General features: G+C 43.6%; 1 protein-coding gene across 1 annotated transcript in view; it reads right to left on the bottom strand.

Moving 5' to 3' along the window:
• Nucleotides 1-19767, bottom strand: part of LOC115571956 (receptor-type tyrosine-protein phosphatase F-like) — a 126796-nt gene that overhangs the window by 25877 nt on the left and 81152 nt on the right. The window contains 8 exon segments of the mRNA XM_030401646.1: nt 2480-2592; nt 4680-4691; nt 6497-6651; nt 13980-14204; nt 15413-15491; nt 17197-17444; nt 18099-18199; nt 18968-19540. Of these exon segments, the coding sequence (XP_030257506.1) occupies nt 2480-2592; nt 4680-4691; nt 6497-6651; nt 13980-14204; nt 15413-15491; nt 17197-17444; nt 18099-18199; nt 18968-19540 (1506 nt within the window).

Here is a 19767-nt window from a genome sequence, read left to right as displayed (position 1 = left end):
ATCACCTTCTTTGCACATGGTAAACTACGCAAATGATAAAAACAACATGCACTCAGGGCACAGGCTGAAGCAGTCAGGGAACTCGCTGAAGTATACATGGCTAGGTCCTGTAAAACCATGTCCATTTGGGCGAAATCCCCCCAAAAATGCATTTGCAAATTATCCCCTTCTGTCTGCATGACTGGTTGTTGAGCTGAGCTGGAGCAGGAAGTCAGTCCATAAACTTTGATGGATATCTAAAAAAGTTTGGGTATTTTTTTTTTTACCATCTGACTTTGTTTTCTTCTTCAAATAAATTTGGCTTACCAGGGGGTTTACTTAAAACCTTTTTAACTGTCTGACTGCTTATATTTTTGGCTCCACTATACACATTTATTAATGATGTTCCCAGAAATCAGCAATTAACATGTGAGTACAACCTTACTGTAACAACAAGAATTAATGGCTCTATGACTACTAACTGTAAGCTGCACTACTCCAAAAATGACACCACATTTTAAGTGTCAAATTCAAGTGCTCTCAACTTAGTATTTGCAAATACTATCTGAACCAGGTCTGCCAAGGATAAACCACGTCAGTTACTCAAAGGACCACGCGCTTGCTGCTGGAGTGCCAAGAGGTACAACCGAGGTCTGTTTAACAAACCAACACGCAGGAGACATGAGCTGCAATCGGCTGGACCACTTAACAACAATCAGAATCAGAGCAGGAATGTTCACCTGCTGTGGGCGAATCAAAGAGAGAAAGAACGAAAGGACAGAGTAATGGGCTGTTCAATATTCACTCAGCTCAGCCTTGGAATCTTGCACGTTTTTCACGAGCTAGACGCAGCCTTGGTGATTTTTGATAATCACCGCTCTTGAAGCAAGACAGCGAGGTGGAAAAGGAGAGCAAGACAGAGATAAATGTTGACATACAGAGAGAGAGAGGGGGGGGGCAGAGAGTGAGAGAAAGAGAGGGAGAGAGATTACCCTACAGGGAGAAATGGAAGACAAAAGAGGAAAGAGGTGGAGTGGGAGGACGGGAGAACAGGGCTCTTTTAGAGCGGCAGCACTGCTTAATTCCTCTGCAGGGGTTCAAAGGGGCTGTGTGTGTGTGTGTGTGTGTGTGTGTGTGTGTGTGTGTACGGCGAATGGGATCTTTAATAACCCGTGAGAAGGCATACACACACACACACACACACGCACACACACGCACACACACACACACACACACACACACACACACACACACACACACACACACACACACATAGAAAACACACAGAAATGTGCACAAATGCGCGTGCACTGGGGTTGACATTTTCTCTCAGCTCCATTGTTCCCTCCGCCTGGCTCACCTTCACATCAGAGGCAGCAGGACTCATTACCAGCTAGGGGGGAATGAAAGGAGCTCATGGAGGGAGGAGGACCGGGGGAGGAGGGAGGAGATCAGGAGGAAAAAGGAAGATGGCTGATGCTGAGGCGGGCACCCTGACACAACCCGCCCCCCCCTCCACATCACCACTGTGCGTGGATGGAATCTGAATTTTCTCGGCCTCCCTCCACTGATAACGTTCAGCGCTGTGTATGATGGGAACATGATTGTTTATTTTCTCTTACTGACCAATTTTTCTTTTTTTGCGGAAACCAGTCAGACTGAGGATAAATAACAATATAAGTAGGACACACGAATTTCATACAGCAACACCTGCTACAAAGCACTAATAAACAAGAGACCCATCAAATGGAAGGAAGGCAGGCATTCATTGCAGGAGGAGATTGCTTCTTGAAATGCTGTTTAGTTTGGTTGAAAAAAAAGAAAACATTCCAAAATGCAATATCCATTTGAGGAAAGAAATCATGCAAATACGAGATATTAAAAAACACTATTAAAGGTGAATCCCCTTAGATATTTTCTTTCAGTGTTGAAGGTAGGATCACCTGATGACTTTCAGGAAGGATTTTCATTTTGGAACAAAGCCCCTCATGAAGCAAAATATTCTTTTTACTCATTTATTATAAAAGAAAAGTGGACTGAACCTGCACTCTTTTCAAGCCCTGAGCCCTGCCCTGCATAGACATATAAACAACTTGCCTGAAACAACAGATTTTCCTCAATTAACCATTAAGCAGGTCCATGAGGGCGAATGGAGGTTGATTCCGTGTTTATGTCAAATCACAGTTATCATGATCTCCAGTTTCTGACTAGTAAACAACAATCATGCCAACCCCTCAAGTTATAATTTCAATGTTGTTCAGTGTTATTTAATGGTTATGATGTGATATTGTAATTTCACAGTATTTTATTTCTCACACGAGTACCTCTGTAAATCATACAACCATCGTGTCAAATGAGAATCTCCCCTATCTTTACCACCCATCCCGTGTGACATGAATGCGGTGTAATTTCACGTTTCAAGGATCTTTCCTGCGGGAAATCAGAGCAAGCTTTACCATATGTTGCTACATGTATGATTGCTAGGCTGTGATTTTATTACCTGGGGTTTGGTAGTTGAGTCTTCTCATCTCCACGGGGTCGGAGGAGTTGGCAAGCAGGGAGTCTTTCACCCCACCTGAGTGCTCATCTTTGGGTAGGGGTGATGCACGCTTCCTGAGGTGGCAGAAACAGACAGTAAGGTGGTAAACCACGTTGTGCTAACACCACTTACATACTTGATACAAAAACTCTAACATAGCCATCAATTCCTCAAGATAACTGCAAGTGGAAATGACAGAATGATTAAGAATGACATCGATGTATCTTCTGTATTGTTAGACAAAAGGACTGAAGGAAATGCACACACATCGTTGTGTTGCACACTTGATGAGGCTAATGACATTGTTAATGGTTCTCAAAACTAGTTCTGAGTACCAGCAATTTAAAAGACAGTAGGTACCAGGGCATTACCCCCATTAGCTTGCCAACTGGAGTTTAATGTGTTTGAAGAATCGCCATCATTTTCCTGGAGAGGGGTAGGTTGGGTTTGTTTGCCGCTGGATAGGTGACAGCTGCTGTGTGGGTATGTGTACAGTGCGTGTGTTTGTGTGTAGCAAAGATTTAAATGTGTGAATTTCGCTGCTGTGTGTGTGTGCTAACAACACATTGTGTTTACTGGCTTTCCAGATTGAGAGGAAAACAGGCGGATGCTGTAATTAGCTCATCAGCTGGGTGGCACAACACTGGGTAATTAGACCAGTTCGGCAGCACCTGCGCTGCCAGGCCCTGCCTAGCTGAGGCTAGCATAGCACAGAACAGAACAGTACAGCTTGGACTGGCTCAGCTCAGTCGACCGTAGCTTTGTCCATCAGGCCGACAGAGGAACAGAAAAAGCTGCCTGCCTGTATTCTTATGTTCAGACAGCCAGCATCTGTTGACATACACACACAAACAGATGTACGCTTTCCCACCTCTCACAAGGACACACACATCCCCTCTGACACACACAAACACACACACACACACGCACAGATACAGCTGCAGACTCAGAAGTCTTCTGACTGCAAATGGAAATGGGCGGAAGGAAGCATCAGGGCGCCCTGTGGAAATTTCACATCTCATTGCACTCCATTTGCAAGTGGCGAGCGTGGATTTTAGGCAGGAGCGGGGCCTTCTGTTGACGCCTGGCGTGGTGAGAATACATAAAGCACACACAGCCTTAACCCAGTCCGCCTAAACCGCTGGAGCTTGGGCCTCACCACCACCTGTTATCTTATGCTGCAGGGGCTTAAGCTAATGCTAGCAGCGTGACGGCTAATCTATGACAAGCATCTTTCCTCTCCAGCCGAGAGCTGAGCCAGACTGTATCCGGTTTTCCCAGAGATCACTGTTGGTGCCGGTGCTGGGCTGGGGGAGGGGTTGAAAGAGTTTGGCATCTGTGATCTGTTCTCCACACACCCTCTGACCCAATCAGATACCAATCTACATGACACTTTAGTGCTGGGCTAAAGTAAACATGGCAGCAATCTCAATGGAGTTATTCATCTCAGGCTCATAGTGAGGGTTAAGACGTGTGAGAATGTAAGTACGCACAAACTGTACCGCAACCCACACACACAGTGTGTGTGTATGTGCAGTAAAGGGTGCGCTTAATGAGGGTAGAACAGGGCCCTTTGTTGAGTCTCCTGCCACGAGGAAGCAGGGAGAGGGAGGAAAAGTGGAGGAATGGGTCTCGGTGGAAAATGTCAGCTTAAAAGATGGGAACATTTCTTTTTCAGCAGTTTCCCTGTCTGGCATTTACTTCACAATGGCCCATTCAACAGCAGGTGATGCCTTGGCATATTCAGATGGGGCCAATCCTGAAGGGGCGAGCTGACACTGGCTGGATAATGAAACACAGCACGGAGACAAACCATGGCAGACAGGACGATCTGAGGAGGAACACCGGCACTAGATGTGGAACATGCACTGGTACACAGACGTGACCTGGGTGTTTGACCCCAGTTATCAAGGGCTGCAGGGTCTGCTGCCTCTCATGTCTTGTGTGTTATATAAGAGTGAACAAATCAGATTAGACACACCTCTTGTAGAATTCCTGCTTTTTTACTAAGTATTTTCTGTAATACTGATTGGAGCTGAGAGGAGGCAGACTCCGCAAGCCTTAAAACGCTGATGTATACCACCAATTACACCATACAGATGAAAGGGACTTGGGTGGTGGGAGATGAAATTGTGACTGATGTAACAACAGCAGTACCCACCTTTCCTGTTTGCTGCAATCACAAAGGGCAAAAAGAAAGGGGAGGGGGAATTAATAGGTATTTGGTATCCATATGGACCTATAACTTCTCAAAGTTTGTTCCATCTTTAGAAAGCTAAATCCATTTTTTCCACACATGTAAATCCATATCTTAATAGGTACAGTATAAAAGGTTATGTTAACACTCGCTGGAGACTTTTGAGAATAACCTCATCATTGTTCGCTGCTGGTGTTGGTCTTGGCAAATATGCAGGTAGCAATAACAAGCGCTGGAGTGTGATTACTCCTTTGCACATTTACTGCCAGTCCATAGTGAAAAGGGCACACAGCCACCTCCCCACAGTCCCTCCTGTCGATATGTGTCTACATGGAGAAAGGGCTTCCAGACAGAGGATGTGCCGCTCAGCAGTGAGCTGTCGCAAGGCCTATTATTAACCAGCCCCTTTCTAAGACTGCTGGAGACGGCTGGAGCACAGCAGTGTGCATGGCTGTGGATGACAGGTTGGAGAATAGGTATGATGTGATATGGAAATTGTGAATGGAAAATTGTAATGGAGCCATCATGAGAATATAGGCGGGAGGGACTTAATCACGGCGAAGCATAGTGTGGTAAATAATGTCATGTAGGGAATAGATTTCCAACTAAATGGAGTATTTAAAGTGTCCATACCACATTATCGTCATTATTACTGTCTTCTCTGTTAACATACAAATCAAGCAAACAAGCCTAAAGAGAAGCAGGTTGTATCTTGAGATGCAACTGATTATTTTATTTCATTACCTGTTTTTCTTTTCATAACTGATTCATCGTTTCACAAATTTTTAATGTGACAAGTCATCATTTGGGAAAATATCTAGCAGATTAATCAAAAACAAAAATAACATGAATGCAGTTTACATGCCATTTGTGTTATTGATTAACCTGTCAGTTAATTGATTGATTGTTAACTAAACATTTGGTACATGTTGTAAGTCACCCCCACTCTCTCTCCCTCTCCTGTCGGTCTCTTCAATGTCAAACTGTCCACTAAAAAAATCCAAATAGGAAACACTCAAAGCTTTCTCTGACCAACATCTAAAACCAGAAGATGTTTATTTCACAAAGATATGCAAAAAATAAAGAAAAGCAAATCTCCACAATTTAGTAATAGCAGAAACCAGCAAATGTTTGGTGCCAATGAATCACTTGATCACTAAATGATTGATCAATTATCCAAATAGTTGTTGACCAACTAAACACCTAATCGTTTCGGCCCTAGTTGTGTCATTATCCATTTATCTGTACCTTCCCAGCAGCTTGTTGGCCAGTGTGTATCTACGGTGTTCTGCACAGGGGCAGCTTAAGTGCTTTTAAGAGATATTGACTGAGCTTTTAGTTAAGCCCTCTGTTGCAGCCTTCTGTTTCTTATTTGAAATGACCAATCGTGTTGGCCAAAACACATTTCTCACTCCTAACTAAGGGTTTTTGACAGCCAAGCTGTGCTTTTCATAAGGGAGGCAATGTCAGCTGCCATTTCAACTGACACTTCACATAGTACTGTTACACACGGCCAACTGGGCCAAAATCTTTTGGGGAGACTTCACGATTTTCTGAAAGACAAATCAATCTGCCTTTGGTTCCTTTCCCATTATACTGTATATTATGGTAAGGAAATTGGATGTTACAGTTTGTTCTGTGAGCAGCCGGGTGCAAATGGCAGAGTGGAGCATGTCTCATTACCATTCCTGATGCAACCAAAAGAAACCTACGATCACAAGTGTCACTGCAGTTCAACCTCACACAAACACTGAGAAGAATGACTGAGCACAGCCTCTTACTTCTTGAACAGCAGGATGGCGATGACAATGATGATGATGAGGACCACAGCCAAAACTGGACCCATCACCCACAACATCTCGGGCTGCTCCATCCCATGAGCCATTGCTGACGTGACCTGGATTGGGTCTGAGTAGGGACTGGCTGAAAATGTCATCTGGAAGAGAAAAGAACAGGGGGAAAGTGCAGGTGCATGAGAGCCAAGTCATTTTGGAGCTGTATGCAACATTATTCCTTCTTATCTATATGTACGTGGCCCTCCTAAGGGGTTTTTAGACTTAAAAGCCAGGTTAAAATAGCCCACATAGCAAGGGGAAAGAGAGGAAAATTCAGCAAATTACATATAGTTTTTAAACAAATAGCTGAACAGCAGGAAGTCTCCGATGTTATGTAAAAAGTTGTTCTAAATCTACATTTGAATAGAGGTTATTTCAGTTTTTCAGTTTTAACTTTTTTTGCTGGTTGTCACAAAGTATAAGCAGGTGACAAACTGCAGTTGCTCATTACTAAATCAAAAGCCTCAACACTCAAGGTAAGGCCAAGCTTACAAAAGGATACGGGTCATAAATTTGAAATGCGGCAGACAATGGGCGACAGTGAGAGACAAGATAACAGATAGCATCTTATATTCTCAAATCACGAGGAAACCAAGAGAAATCATCAAAAGGGGGCATTTATTATACAGTGCTTTCTATAGTTAATAAGACACTGTTGGAGACAATGAAATATATACCGTGTTAACTAAGTTCTTGATAAAGAGGAATCAAAAAATCTGACTGCAGATTTCTTGTTTGTAGCTGTGAATCAAGTTATTTTTATGCTCATAAAAGGCCATGGTTCAAGGATGCAGCAGAACAAGCCTCAAAGCTATAGATAATTCAAAAGACAAACTCCTAAAACACCTTTGTTAATGAACGTATTGAACGTATTATTATATTTCTATTAAAGCATTGTATCGCATTACAGGCGATGACAGCAAGTGTGAGACAGGAGGGTGAGAGAGGCAAGAGACAGAGAGGCCGGGATGAGTGTGCATGTCCCTTGGCCACTGAGATAAATGGGGGCACAGGAGAGGACTCATCTCTTCTTCATTAGTGTTCACACCGTGACGGAAGAGGAGGCGGAGGAGGAGGAGGAGGAGGAGGAGGAGGTGACGCTGAGGGTGTGTTTCCACCTTGGTTGTAAATGAGACATCTCCCTGCTCTTGCGTCTTCAAATGACGGAGGGGAGGGAGCAATGGAGGTGTGTGTCTGAGGACTGTGTGCATGAGGTGACGCAGTGTGGTGTTTAAAAAGTGTCTGAAAGAAGAGTCCAACTGCAGGAGAGCAAGGTGACAGATGAGAGAGAGAAAGAGGGAGGTGCCAGGCGCGTGTCATTAGAGCGCAGCGTGTCTCCTATTGAATGACGATGGGAGATGCAGGTCGGGGAGGGGAGGGGGGAGTGTGCGCAGGGGCATGGGTGACAGATCGCAGCCCTCGAAGGGAATTGGGCTCCCAGCATGCAGCGGGAGTGGCGGGGCGGCAGGCAGCGGTAATCCGGATCATTAGCCGCACAGCAGCCAGCTCTTCGGCACACAGGCAGATATTAATTGGAAAGATAAGCTGAGATGAGCTCAAAGAGTCCTGCGCTCTGTCAAATAGTTCTGTTATCTCTTGTACTCTTGGGCAACTGCCGGAAAAATTTACAGTATGGAGTCGGTGGAGAGTGTTACAGCATGTCTCAATCATGTACTACAAACCAGATCTGAGGCATAGGCACAGACATGAGCTGACTCAAGTCTGAAAGTAAAAAGATTCACATTTTCACATTACAGCGACAGTTTAGAGCAGCAGTGTTTCACATCAGTCTTTTTCGAACACACAGGGAGGTAACACGCATCAGGCACATGAGACAATTCTTGCCTGTTCTGTGCGCCTTTGGGAGGAACCTATCATCTAAGAACAAAAAGAAACGACACAGCGGTGGGATGCTGATGATGTGACGGTACCACAAGGCTTCCTGTTCCTTCGGGAGGGCCCAAAAAAGGGCTTCAGGATGTGGCCCTGCAGGGAATCCTGGGAAAAAAACTTTTTTTTGGAGGTGGTGTAACAAATGACTGCAGCTGTGCTTTCAGAGAAGGATAAGGGAGCAAGAGCGAGAGGAGACGGCCGGACAAAAAGAGAGGGCTTTTTGTCTGTTGGTCACGCCAAAGTCGTAGGATCATCCATTTGAACAGCCCTAATATCTGATAAAAGCTCTGTCACGCAGCTCCTAATACCTCTCTGCTTGCATAGTGGTATCACAATGGGGTGACAGTGCAGTGAAGGAACGTGTGAGCCTGAGAGTGAGTGAGTCGGAGACAGTGAGCGACAAAAATGTAAATATGTGTATCTCTTACAACTCTGAATCAGTGTGTACTGTATGTATGTGTACAGTATGGACATGAGTCGGTTTCTATGTGTTAGTGGTATAGTGGGCTAAAGATTCTTAAATCTCTTTCTTACAATTGTCACTTTTTTAAAATAAAGGACAGGTATAAACTAATGTATACAACATCTGGATAGCAGGCTTTGCATTTTTAACCTCTGCTGACCAACACTTACGTTGATTGACATGTCTCAAGTATAGCTAAATAAACTTCATTGTTTGGGAAATTTGTATTATGGAAGGTATTTGGCACTTGTCAGTGAAAGCTAATGTCTGTACTCAGCAGAAGAGAGGTTATAGCACCTCTCCAAACCACCTCTACAATCAGGAATGCACTGAATGATTTAAATTACTTTTACAAGTTGTGATTTTAAACTCATCAATGGATCAGGAACTTCATTGTGTGGGAAACATTACAGTATTTGGAGCGTGTGAGAAAATAATTTACCGAAGTAGGAAGTCATTGCAATGTGTCAGATACAAGTTGTGAACGTTAATTAAGCTGCCACTCAAAACTGAAGTGCTTTCTCAGTCAACAAAAAGTAATTAACACATCTCAATTGAATCTTTCATATTTAATTATTTTTTTATCCAAAGTTGATTAAAAATATTGAGAGCCAAACCTAAATAGATTTCATAATTGAGTCGAATTTGGAAAGTGGACTAGATATCAGATTCATATTTTAATAAAATCCGATTGAATACCATCCCTACTGAGAGGAGACGCGGGAGAGTAAATGACTGCAAATCAAAGATGAGCATTATCACTGTACTGCAAATACTGTCTATTCAACTGTGTGTGTTATGGGTGAACGTGAATGTGATATGTGTGTGAATCTGTCGGTAGGAGACAAAAAATGTGTGTGGCTGAGTGTAAAGATTGTCAACAAATGTGTGTAAGAGTTTATTTGAGCATACATCAGTTTTTCTGAGCCTTTTCTCAAGCTCCTCTGAGCCTCCAACAGTGTGTATGTTTGTCTAGGTCGCAGCAGCTGAGAGAGTGTGTGTGTTTATATGACTGTAAGTGTTTGCCTGAGACAGAGTAAGAGAACAACAGAGAGAGAAAGAGAGTGGGTGATGAGAGATGGCAGAGAGCGAGGAGACGGAGTGAAAGAGAGACTGAGGCAGAGGTGTGATTGTAGTAGAAGTATATCCAGTCTGCTATCTGGCCCGTGGGCTACACAACTTCCCCAGTCAGCCTCTGCTCCACCGTCCCCTGAGCGCAGAATCCGCTACGCGCAGCACAGGCACATTCGTTTCAACTCACTGTTGACCCTGCTAGCTTCCACGTCTCTCCAAAAGTGGCTTAAATAAGCCGCAGGGGGGTGTGCCAGACAAACAAACAAACAAACATGCAAAGACGCCCATTATGTATCTGCCGCTCTTCTCTGCCTACCCAGGGAGGCAGAGACGAGCCCACACTCTTCTCATCGTTGCATGACACAAGCAAAGACAGCAAGAGGGAAGGAGAAGACAGGCCAAAGGAAAAAAAAAAAAAAAAAAAAAAATATATATATATACATAGATATATATATAAATATCTATCTATCTATCTATCTATCTATATATATATATATATATATATATATATATACTTTTCTTTGGCCTGTCTTCACCTTCCCTCTCGCTGTCTTCGCTTGGGTCATGCAACGATGAGAAGAGTATAATATATATATATAAAACTGGAGGTACAGAAAGTGGAAGGGAAGGATGATAGTGTGTGTTAGTATGCCTTTATCTACTAAAAACAGAAATGTAGTTACAGGGTCTGGCTTACCCTGTATGATGACCCTTCTTCATACTGTAGTTCTATCCTCACACTTTTTTCCCCTTATGCTACATTTTTGCCCTCACACGCACTCTTTCACATTCAGCACCAGAATTGCACTTTCCCCTCTCCAGCTGTCTGAATACCGAGTATACAGATATCTGGAGGCATCACTAGCGGGAGATGGCACAATGAACGGAAGTGACATAACACAGTTGAAGAGTGAATTCTGTATTCATACCACCCTTGGTGAAAAGTTGAGTTTGAATATGCTTATACTTTCTGCTAGAAAAAAAAAAATTCATGTTCACAATTCTCTCTTGATATTGTTTGTCAAAGCCTTTAAAATTCTGAAAGAAGCCAGTCTTCCATGTTAAGGGTATTTTGGGCCCAGTGCACCAACAGAATTAGTGCTACAAAGCCAATTCTTGGTGAGAGTGAGTGGAATATAAATGTCTGGACAGAAAACTGTAGTAAACAAACTTGAACACCCTCAGTTTTTTGTTGCTCTCACATTCACCTCTCCCTTATCAAAAGAAAAGCACACATTACTGCAATCTCCTCCTCTTCCACCAGTTCATTTCCTCTCATTCCAGCTTCACAGGCTGGACGGGACACAATGCAAAAATGTTGCTTTCCTCTTTTCCTCTCTTCAACACTAACCCTCCTCTCTGTCTCACATCACACAGTATTTCATGCTACCTCCCTCCCTCACTCTCTTCTCGCATTAAATGATACTGTTTATACACACCCAGCATCTATCATCCCATTTCACACTTCCCCCGGCTTGTTTATCTGCCTTGGGTGCTGGGGAGACATGAAGGCACACTCGCTTCTTCGTTCTCTCTCTCATCCCCTATTTGCCTTCCCTCCTTCTCTTCTTCCCTCCAACCACTGCTGGCTGCTTGTGGCCATTGATATACGAGGGCTTATTAAACCCTGGCGGTCCTGTTTGATCTACGCTGGGGGAGTTTGGGTGGAGGCGAGAAAGTGTAGTAAAGACACAAGTCATTTACTCCAGTACTTGTTGTCTTATTCTCCTGGGTCTGGTGAAGATTCTGCTCGAGGCAGCTTCTGCCAACTGCTCAATCTCGCTGCGCGCTTTACCTCCTGCACCCGTTTGTGTTTGGTAATAAATGTTTGCAAGTACCGCGTTGGGTGTGACAAAAACAAACACCGCTGTGGTATCTGAGTTTCACAAAGAGTGCGGTTAGGGGATTTGTGTGGCGATCAATGGCAGCCCACATGTAGTCACCACCTCAGAATTCAACATCTTTTCATGCACACGAGAAACAAGGTTACTGTAAAAAATGAACAAATCAAGGTGTTTACAGGCACTTCAGTCTTTTTGGACTTAATCCTGTGTTTATGATAGAAGCAGGTCAGTTATAGGAGTTATTTCCTATTCCCTAGTCTATTTGAACCAAGGATGAGAGAATTTTTTGACACAGTATCATTCTGCATCCCAAAGAGTTTTTTTTCACTTGACTTTGGACTGACGGTTCAGTCAGAGGACAGGCTCTGTAGTAAGAAACTGACAGTTTTTCATTTCAATGTGTGCACTTGCCTGATTTGCTATAAAAGTCTACTTTTGAGCTGTGCATGTCAACTTACCTTGACTTTAACCTTTTTTTTTTTAACAGTTTCAGTGTTAGTCTGACTTTGGATGTACAACACTGGTTGCTAAAAGGTGGGGACACTGTGTAAAATATAAATAAAACATAATGTGAATATACATTAAAATATTTAATGTGTTACCTAATCAGTTTATTTAAAATCTTTAAAGAGATGCTAATTCTAAATTTGATGCCAGCAACGTGTTTCAAACAAGTTGAGAAAGGGGCAACAAAAGACCGGGAATTCTGTTGAATGCTCCAAAAACAGACACGAGGGTATGTAAGGATAAAGGATTTTACACCATGACCTGGATGAAGCAAATGACTGCATGTTTTATTCACATTTTAAACAGTGTCACAACTCTTTTGGAATTGGGGCTGTAATTATTTTGTTGCTCTTTTTATATTTCTATTTCTAAACGAGTAATAATCTTTCCTTTCATCCCCTTCACGGTGACACATAAAATGGTTTCAGTTCATATATAGTTCATGGTTCATATCAAGTTTTCTCCAGCAATGAAGTCCTGGTGATGGTGTTTCCATAAACCTTTACCAGAGTTAAATAACTCACATGTCTTATTTGCATGGACTTAACGCGAGAAAGAAATTAATGCGGAAAGCCGTCAATAACTGGGTTACTGCAGTGAAGGTAAACACACTGATTGACTCACCCTGTGAGTGAAGCCTGATTAATCCGAGCGATTAAGTGTAAAGGTGGGAGGGTGCTACACAGTTTAAGGAGGGGGAGTACACAGAAAAAGACAAATCTTGAGCGCCACTTATCCAACCTGGTGCGTCTGGCAGGTGCAGTGAGAGTGTTGTGCAGTGATGGGGTTTAAGCATCTCCTTTGAAGTCAAGTGTATCATGGCTGCCCACTATAGCCTCCTTCGCACCTCCCTCCCCTTGTTAGAGCGAAGGAGTGGGGGATTACTGGTAGGGAGGTGGGGGGCTTTAGGGACATTTAAAGCAGCATTTCAAGGGAATCGGCCTGCTTTACAGACTCCCTAGGCCCTGTGACCAGGCCCTCGTCTCCCTCTTAACTCCAGCCGCACTAATCAATCTCCTCTGCTCTCTTCACGGTCGAGAAAGAACGAGGAGAGGGAGAGAGACACAGAGACGCAGAGAGGGAGCAAAAGAAAAAGGGCCGAAAGGAGAGTGAGAAAAGAAAGAAATAGGTGAAAAGTCTGGGATTTGGTTTTGGACATGGAGCACTCGGTCTCTCTCCCTCTGTGGTCGCTCAGGGCCAGGCCACTGAATATGCATGTCCCGGGCAGTGGAAGAGCCCAGAGCAATTGCAGACTCTCATTCTTCCTGCAGTGAAGTTTACTCCAGACCATCCCATGGAGAGCTGAGCCTCTGCGTTAGTGCTGTTTGACGAGTGCATAGGGCTTCCACTTAGAAAGCCAAGAGTCTTGTATAAGCATTGTAAAGAGATCTGTGCGGGTCCTGCTGGCTACTGAAATGACAAAGCTGGATCTCTGATGTCATTGTCGTCTGATAAGGGAGTTATCAGGACAGGCTACAATGAATTTTAGAGGCGACTGTAGTAAAGGGTCAGTTGCAGTAAAAAACAACAACAATTTGGCTTGCTGCTGCTATTTTGGAAACACTCGACCACAGCCCTGATGATAAACGTGTCACATACTATTCAGGTACATTCAATTAGTGTGTGTTTTTGTGTCTGTGTGTCTTACATAATTAGCAGTGGTGTCTGCCCCTTCATATCGGAGTACGGCCAAGACAAAGCAGAGATACTCCTGTGCACTGGTCAGGGGCTTGTTGTAGAAGCCGTGGTACCTTTTCTCATCACCCAGAGTGAAAGTAGTCGGCAATGAGTCTAACTTAGCAGCGATGTAAGGCTTGGAGGAATCCAGGTGACGTCTGCGCCTCAGGACGGGGCCTTCACTTGACTTTAGCAGCTGTGAAAAACATAGAAAGAAAAGGTCATTGTGAGTCGGACCTGAACTTCTCCTTTCATATTGGAAGCCAGAAAACAAATAATTTCTCATTAATAGAGAGGTAAAATATACAGAATTATACAGTAACATGGAGGTAAAAGGCCTCAGAACAATCAGTGGGACTTTGGGAGGAAAAAATCTAAATGCAAGGGAGCAACTCAATGCCCTGATTTCCATCATATCCCAAACTTCCAAAAAGGAGATAAACCCTTTGCATTCAAGCTATATGACCGGGTCTGGTTCTTAACTTGGCTCCAAATAAGAGTTAATGATTCCACACAGCTGAAATGCCCTTTGCTCAGTGATATAACTTTGCAAACAATGCAGCCAAGCTACGAAGTGAGCAATTAGTGCTTGCTCCAGCACACAATCTCAGCATGACTGCCAGCCTGGTTAATAAATGAGCAGGAGCACACAGCACTGCGGCATTGTGTTTTCAGCAGCATTTTGTTTTCTGTCAGTGATGTCTCATGCGCTGCTCCAGATGTAGCTTTATTAAATCATTATGTCGGAGGGAGGAGACAATGGCCTGCTCAGTGTTTAATGACTCAGGGAGTCCCATCTCTCTCCCTCCGATGGTCTCTTCTGTTATTTCTTCAGGGAGCCTAAACAATAGCGATCCAAACCAACGAGCCTCGCAGTTTACTTAAAAATGATGCTATTAATATTTAGGCCTGTCATCTAGCTTAAATTCTCTTGTGGACGACAAAGACCTTTATTCAATAGAATAATAAAGCAGTCATAAATCTTTATTCTCATTTGAATACCTTATGTAAAACTTTGTTTGGAGTTGCAAAACCCTGGCTATAAACACCATAAAGAAAAACATGGAGGTTGAGCAGTAATTTGTAACTACTGCAAAACAGTGCTAAACAAAAAAAGTTTACTGGCTAACATTTTCATGAGTAGTTATTTAAGATTATTGTCTGTGCAGTCAAACTGTTGGATTCAGCAGATGGGAACTGTCTGCAGACCTGGCATCCAATCAGGACACTCACCACCTGCCCGAGTGAGTCATTGTTAAAATCGCTCTGCCCCTCCCCCCTGCGCTCCGGAGGGCAGAGCTAATTAGCTACAACCAGCGACTTCCTACCCAGTTGGAAACGGGAGATGCTGTCGGTGACCCCTGACCTTGCACATTAGCCAATCAGCCACCGGCTGGCACTTACCTCGTCCAGTTCCATCTCGTCTGGATTCTTCCACCGCCGTGTTGACTGGGATACGGGCACCACCACAATGTAGTACCACCTGCCAAGAAAAACAAAGCCTGTGTTAAGACAGACTGACTGAAGCACATACACGCTGAGATCAAAGTCGGCCCAGCGCATTAATAACACAGTCAAAACATTTAGAACGACATACTATCACTGTGAGGCTTGCTGGGCTGAATTCAAAACTTGAGTGGTACACAAGTGGGTCCAACCAAGGTCGAACACCAGCAGATTGGCAATGCATTCTCCAATTAATGGCTAATCACTAAGAACATCTGCCATGTAGACTGGAACAACACTATCCCAGCGAGAGGAGCCTTCAGCTAATAGAGATCCCCATAGGAATCCTTAGGTTAATAGGACCGGCTATGTGACTGCTTGTGTGCGTTATTTTACTGCTGTCATTATAAAGACCAAAAATAGATGGAAAAGAAAGACATCAGAAAGACATTTAGGAATTTGGGGTCAAACTAAGGAGTAAGGTAATGAATTCCTGTGAGGTGCTTGTGAGTACACAATGTGCAAACACCTGTGTCTGTGTGTGCTCATGTGCTAGCCCTGTCTCGCTGTCCCTCTCGTGCTCACCCTCAGTCTGTCTTCTCTCAGCTCAAAGTTTTTCCCCCCACTGCGGCGCTCAACCGCTTGTAAAATCAGCTGCTGCTGACAGTGAAAGCAGCTGCTTCTCTCCCCTTCTCTACAGGCTTCGACTTTGTGATTCAACAGTCAGAATGGGGGAAGACATGTATAACAAGACACCCCACTTTCAACCCCCCCAAACACACGCACGCACGCACACACACACGCACACACACACACACCTCCACTCTCCTGTCCGCAATCACATGCGCTCTTTGCCTGTCATCTGTGCTGCCGTTTGGCCAGCCCTGTAATCTTTTTACCGATCAACCCAGTGCACTCCCCCTACTCAGCTGCATCTATATGTGTGTGTGTGTGAGTGTGTCTTTGAAGGAAAGGCACCGGTAGTCAGGGTCGGGCTAAATTTAATGGGCTAAAGTTAAAAGATGACACAGCTCGCCTTGATGTTAAAAGTATTAATTATCATCAGCTGCTGTGTAAAGTTGGCTGAGAAGTTTAAGTTTCAAAATAGGTTGAGTATTGATCAGATAAGTGTTCCACTTCAGCTGCTGTTGCTGTTTGAAAGGTTGTTCAGTTTAAGCTCCTAAACAATACATATTTGGCACTAAGTGGAGGCAAGGGGCACAAACAAGCCCCAAAATGTCTTCATTTATGATCTTTATTTACTTACAGAATCAGTTTAATTTTATGTTTCATGCCGTGTTTATACATGAATCTTTCCCTAAAATGTAATTGTAAATGCACTTTTTATTAACTGACAATAATTACATGAGTGATTGAACTTCTGAATGATTGTTGTTCAATCACATTTGCACAAATGTATGTAAAACAGTGATGCCTAACCTAAATGTCAACAAGTTCTTAGAGCCACTGTAGTTTTTGACAAATAACAGTTTCAGCTCTAATTTGCAAGAACATAAACTGTAGGTCCCTTAATACTTCATACAGGTAGCCTGAAGCAGCTGCATAATACATTTCACTGATCCCTGATGAAAAGCCTGGTCACTGCACCAGCCAAGAATCAAACACAAATGAAGCTACATTATCCCTTATTCTATTCAGGAAATCAACCATCATCTTCGGTTGATGTACGCCCAGAATCAGAGCAAGCCTGTGCGTTCAGTCCCATGTGTCTCAGTACTGACCTGACACGTGTGGTGGTCTGGACCTTAGGCAGGTTGATTGTCATCTTGCCACCCTGAGCCTGATGTGTGCTGGGCTTGGTCTTGATCAGGTCAGGGGCAGTGCGGATGGACACCTGCTGCTGCAGCCCCCCAGCAATGTTGCCTCTGCTTGTCAGCACAAAAGAGTAGTCTGTGTCTGGCTGCAGCTGAGTGATCAGCCTCCTCTTCAGGGTTCCCTGCACTTCCACGCTTTGCTGGTTGTACAAGATCTGTGAGCACACAGGGAAAATGTCCAATTATCGTTTTAAGTAACATACACAAATGTATACTCTATCCTCCAGACAAATGAAATGCTCTCTCCTCTCACTCAGATGCACACATGGTCAACAGCAGTATGGTCCCAGGAGAGGCACCCATCTCATCTGACACTTCATCTTACTGTATGTGTTTTAGTGTCAAACTTGCCCATTGGCATATATCTAAGGTTTTTTTTACACTATAAATGGTCTTCTCTCTATAATCATGGGGTGGGAATTGGTATAGTATCATTTTGACAGATTATTACACCTCATAAATGAGCATGAATTTCCTATTTTTCTGTGCAAATAAGGAAAGTCACCGCATCACACTCTGGTAGAAGGGTGAACAGCTAATAGTGTAGCGCTGCAAGACAATTATATTGCAAATGTATGTTCATTTTGCTAGCTTTCCAATGAAGAAAAACTCCTGTGATCATTCTTATCTTGGTGAGTGAGCATATGAGATATAAGTATGACAGTAAGTGACATTGCAAAAAATTACAGTCCATAAAAGCATTGAAAAGCATTTATTAAGGTAAAGTCTGTATCTGTAAAATGTTTTTTTTTATATGTCCTTGAGTAAATGTATGAAGGTTTTTTCTTTCCAGGATTGCTTTGACTCACCTTGAAAGGCACTTGGGGTTTGTAGTTTGGTGGCAAATCCCAGGTGAGGAGGACAGATGTTTTCATGACAGCTTTGACACCAAAGTTTAGGGTGGGAAAATCTAGAGTGGGAAAATGCTTTGATTAGAATCTCAAGTATGACATCTTGTACACCACTAAATGTGAGTAATTCAATTTCACACTCCTGTAAAGCAAGTAACCCCTTCAGTAAACAATGTGGATGTGATATTCGGCAGCAACATCTTAAGACAAAACTTGAAAAGCCACAGGCAGGGTTCGAAGAACATCCACAATCTCATTCACGCTATGTTACAGAACACATAAACTTAGCCTTCATCTCCCTAAGCCTGTTCCATTTGCAAAAAGACATAACCAAGAAATGTATGTGGCACCGTGAGTGACGACATGTGTCTTAAAATAGGTATCACTCACAACTGGTTATAAATAAGTAATCTCCATTTATAAGATCATAAAATGCACAAAGAGATGCATGCAGGGTACGCTTTAGATTTGTGTCTAATAGGAGGGGGGATGAGGTGGCATGGTAATGTGACTGTAGTGTGTAATGAGATTAGTACTCTATAAATCAATAAACACAGTGCTGTACTGTACTGAGTGGTAGATGAGAAAGACGTGGCAGTGATAAAGCCAGAAAAAGAACCAGTTATAGCGTGCCCTAAATACATGCAGGTGGTGTTCACCCATATGCTTGCGTATGTTATGGACTAGGTTGCGTGTGTAGACGCGTAGCAGTGAGTGTGTGATGATTATGTGAGCATGTCTTACACCCTGATTTTATGTTTGCAAATCAAACACCTCTGACATGTTTATGCATAAATGTTAGCCATGTGTGCGAGCAGTCATCCTACCATTCGACATGGTCCTGCTCTGGATGCTGGGGCTGAGGGGTCCCCCACCCTTGCTGGTGAACGCCTGCACCCGGATGTCGTAGGTGGTGTCAGGATTAAGGCCCTGGATAGTCATGTGCGTCTCGGCTGTGCGGTTGGTGCTGTTCTGCTGGCTGTTGATGTCCCTGTACACAACCACGTAATATTGGATCTTGCCATTCCTTTCAGCAACTAGCGGGGGATCCCAAGTCAGCTGGGTGCTTGACTGGGTCAATCCTGTTACTTGCAGGTTGAACGGGAATCCTGAAGGCACATCTTCAGGTGTGCTGATCTCCTTTACATAGGCCTCGCCGATGCCAGCACGGTTGCGGGCGCTCAGGCGGAAGACATAGGTGGCGCCTTTATGCAGCCCGGTGACGGTGTAATGGTCATCAGTTCTTCTCAGCTCGCGTGAGGTGAAGTTTTCCTCATCGGTGCGTTTGTACTGCAGCTGGTAGCCCATCAACTCCCCCACCATTTCCTTAGGTGGCTGCCACTGAATCAGTGCTGTGTTGCCCATGGTGGTGCTGATCATCATAGTGGGCCTGCCTGGTACTGAAAAAAAGATTGAAGTAGAAATAATAAAATATTTCATGATGTAATTCCTCTTTAATATGCCACAACTGATAAACAACCCTTAAATTTAAGGGAACAGTTCAAAATTTGGGAAAAATGTCAAGGGAAAAAATTCATACTATTTGCATACCTGTTCACTAAATATTCAGCTAGAATAGAATGAGCCAGTTAGCTTAGCTTAGCATTAAGACTGTAAACAGCAGATC

This window comes from Sparus aurata, chromosome 21, assembly GCF_900880675.1.
Source record: "Sparus aurata chromosome 21, fSpaAur1.1, whole genome shotgun sequence".
Classification (NCBI taxonomy): domain Eukaryota; kingdom Metazoa; phylum Chordata; class Actinopteri; order Spariformes; family Sparidae; genus Sparus; species Sparus aurata.
Note: the sequence above shows the minus strand (reverse complement) of the source record. Positions and strands in the feature narration are given on the sequence as shown.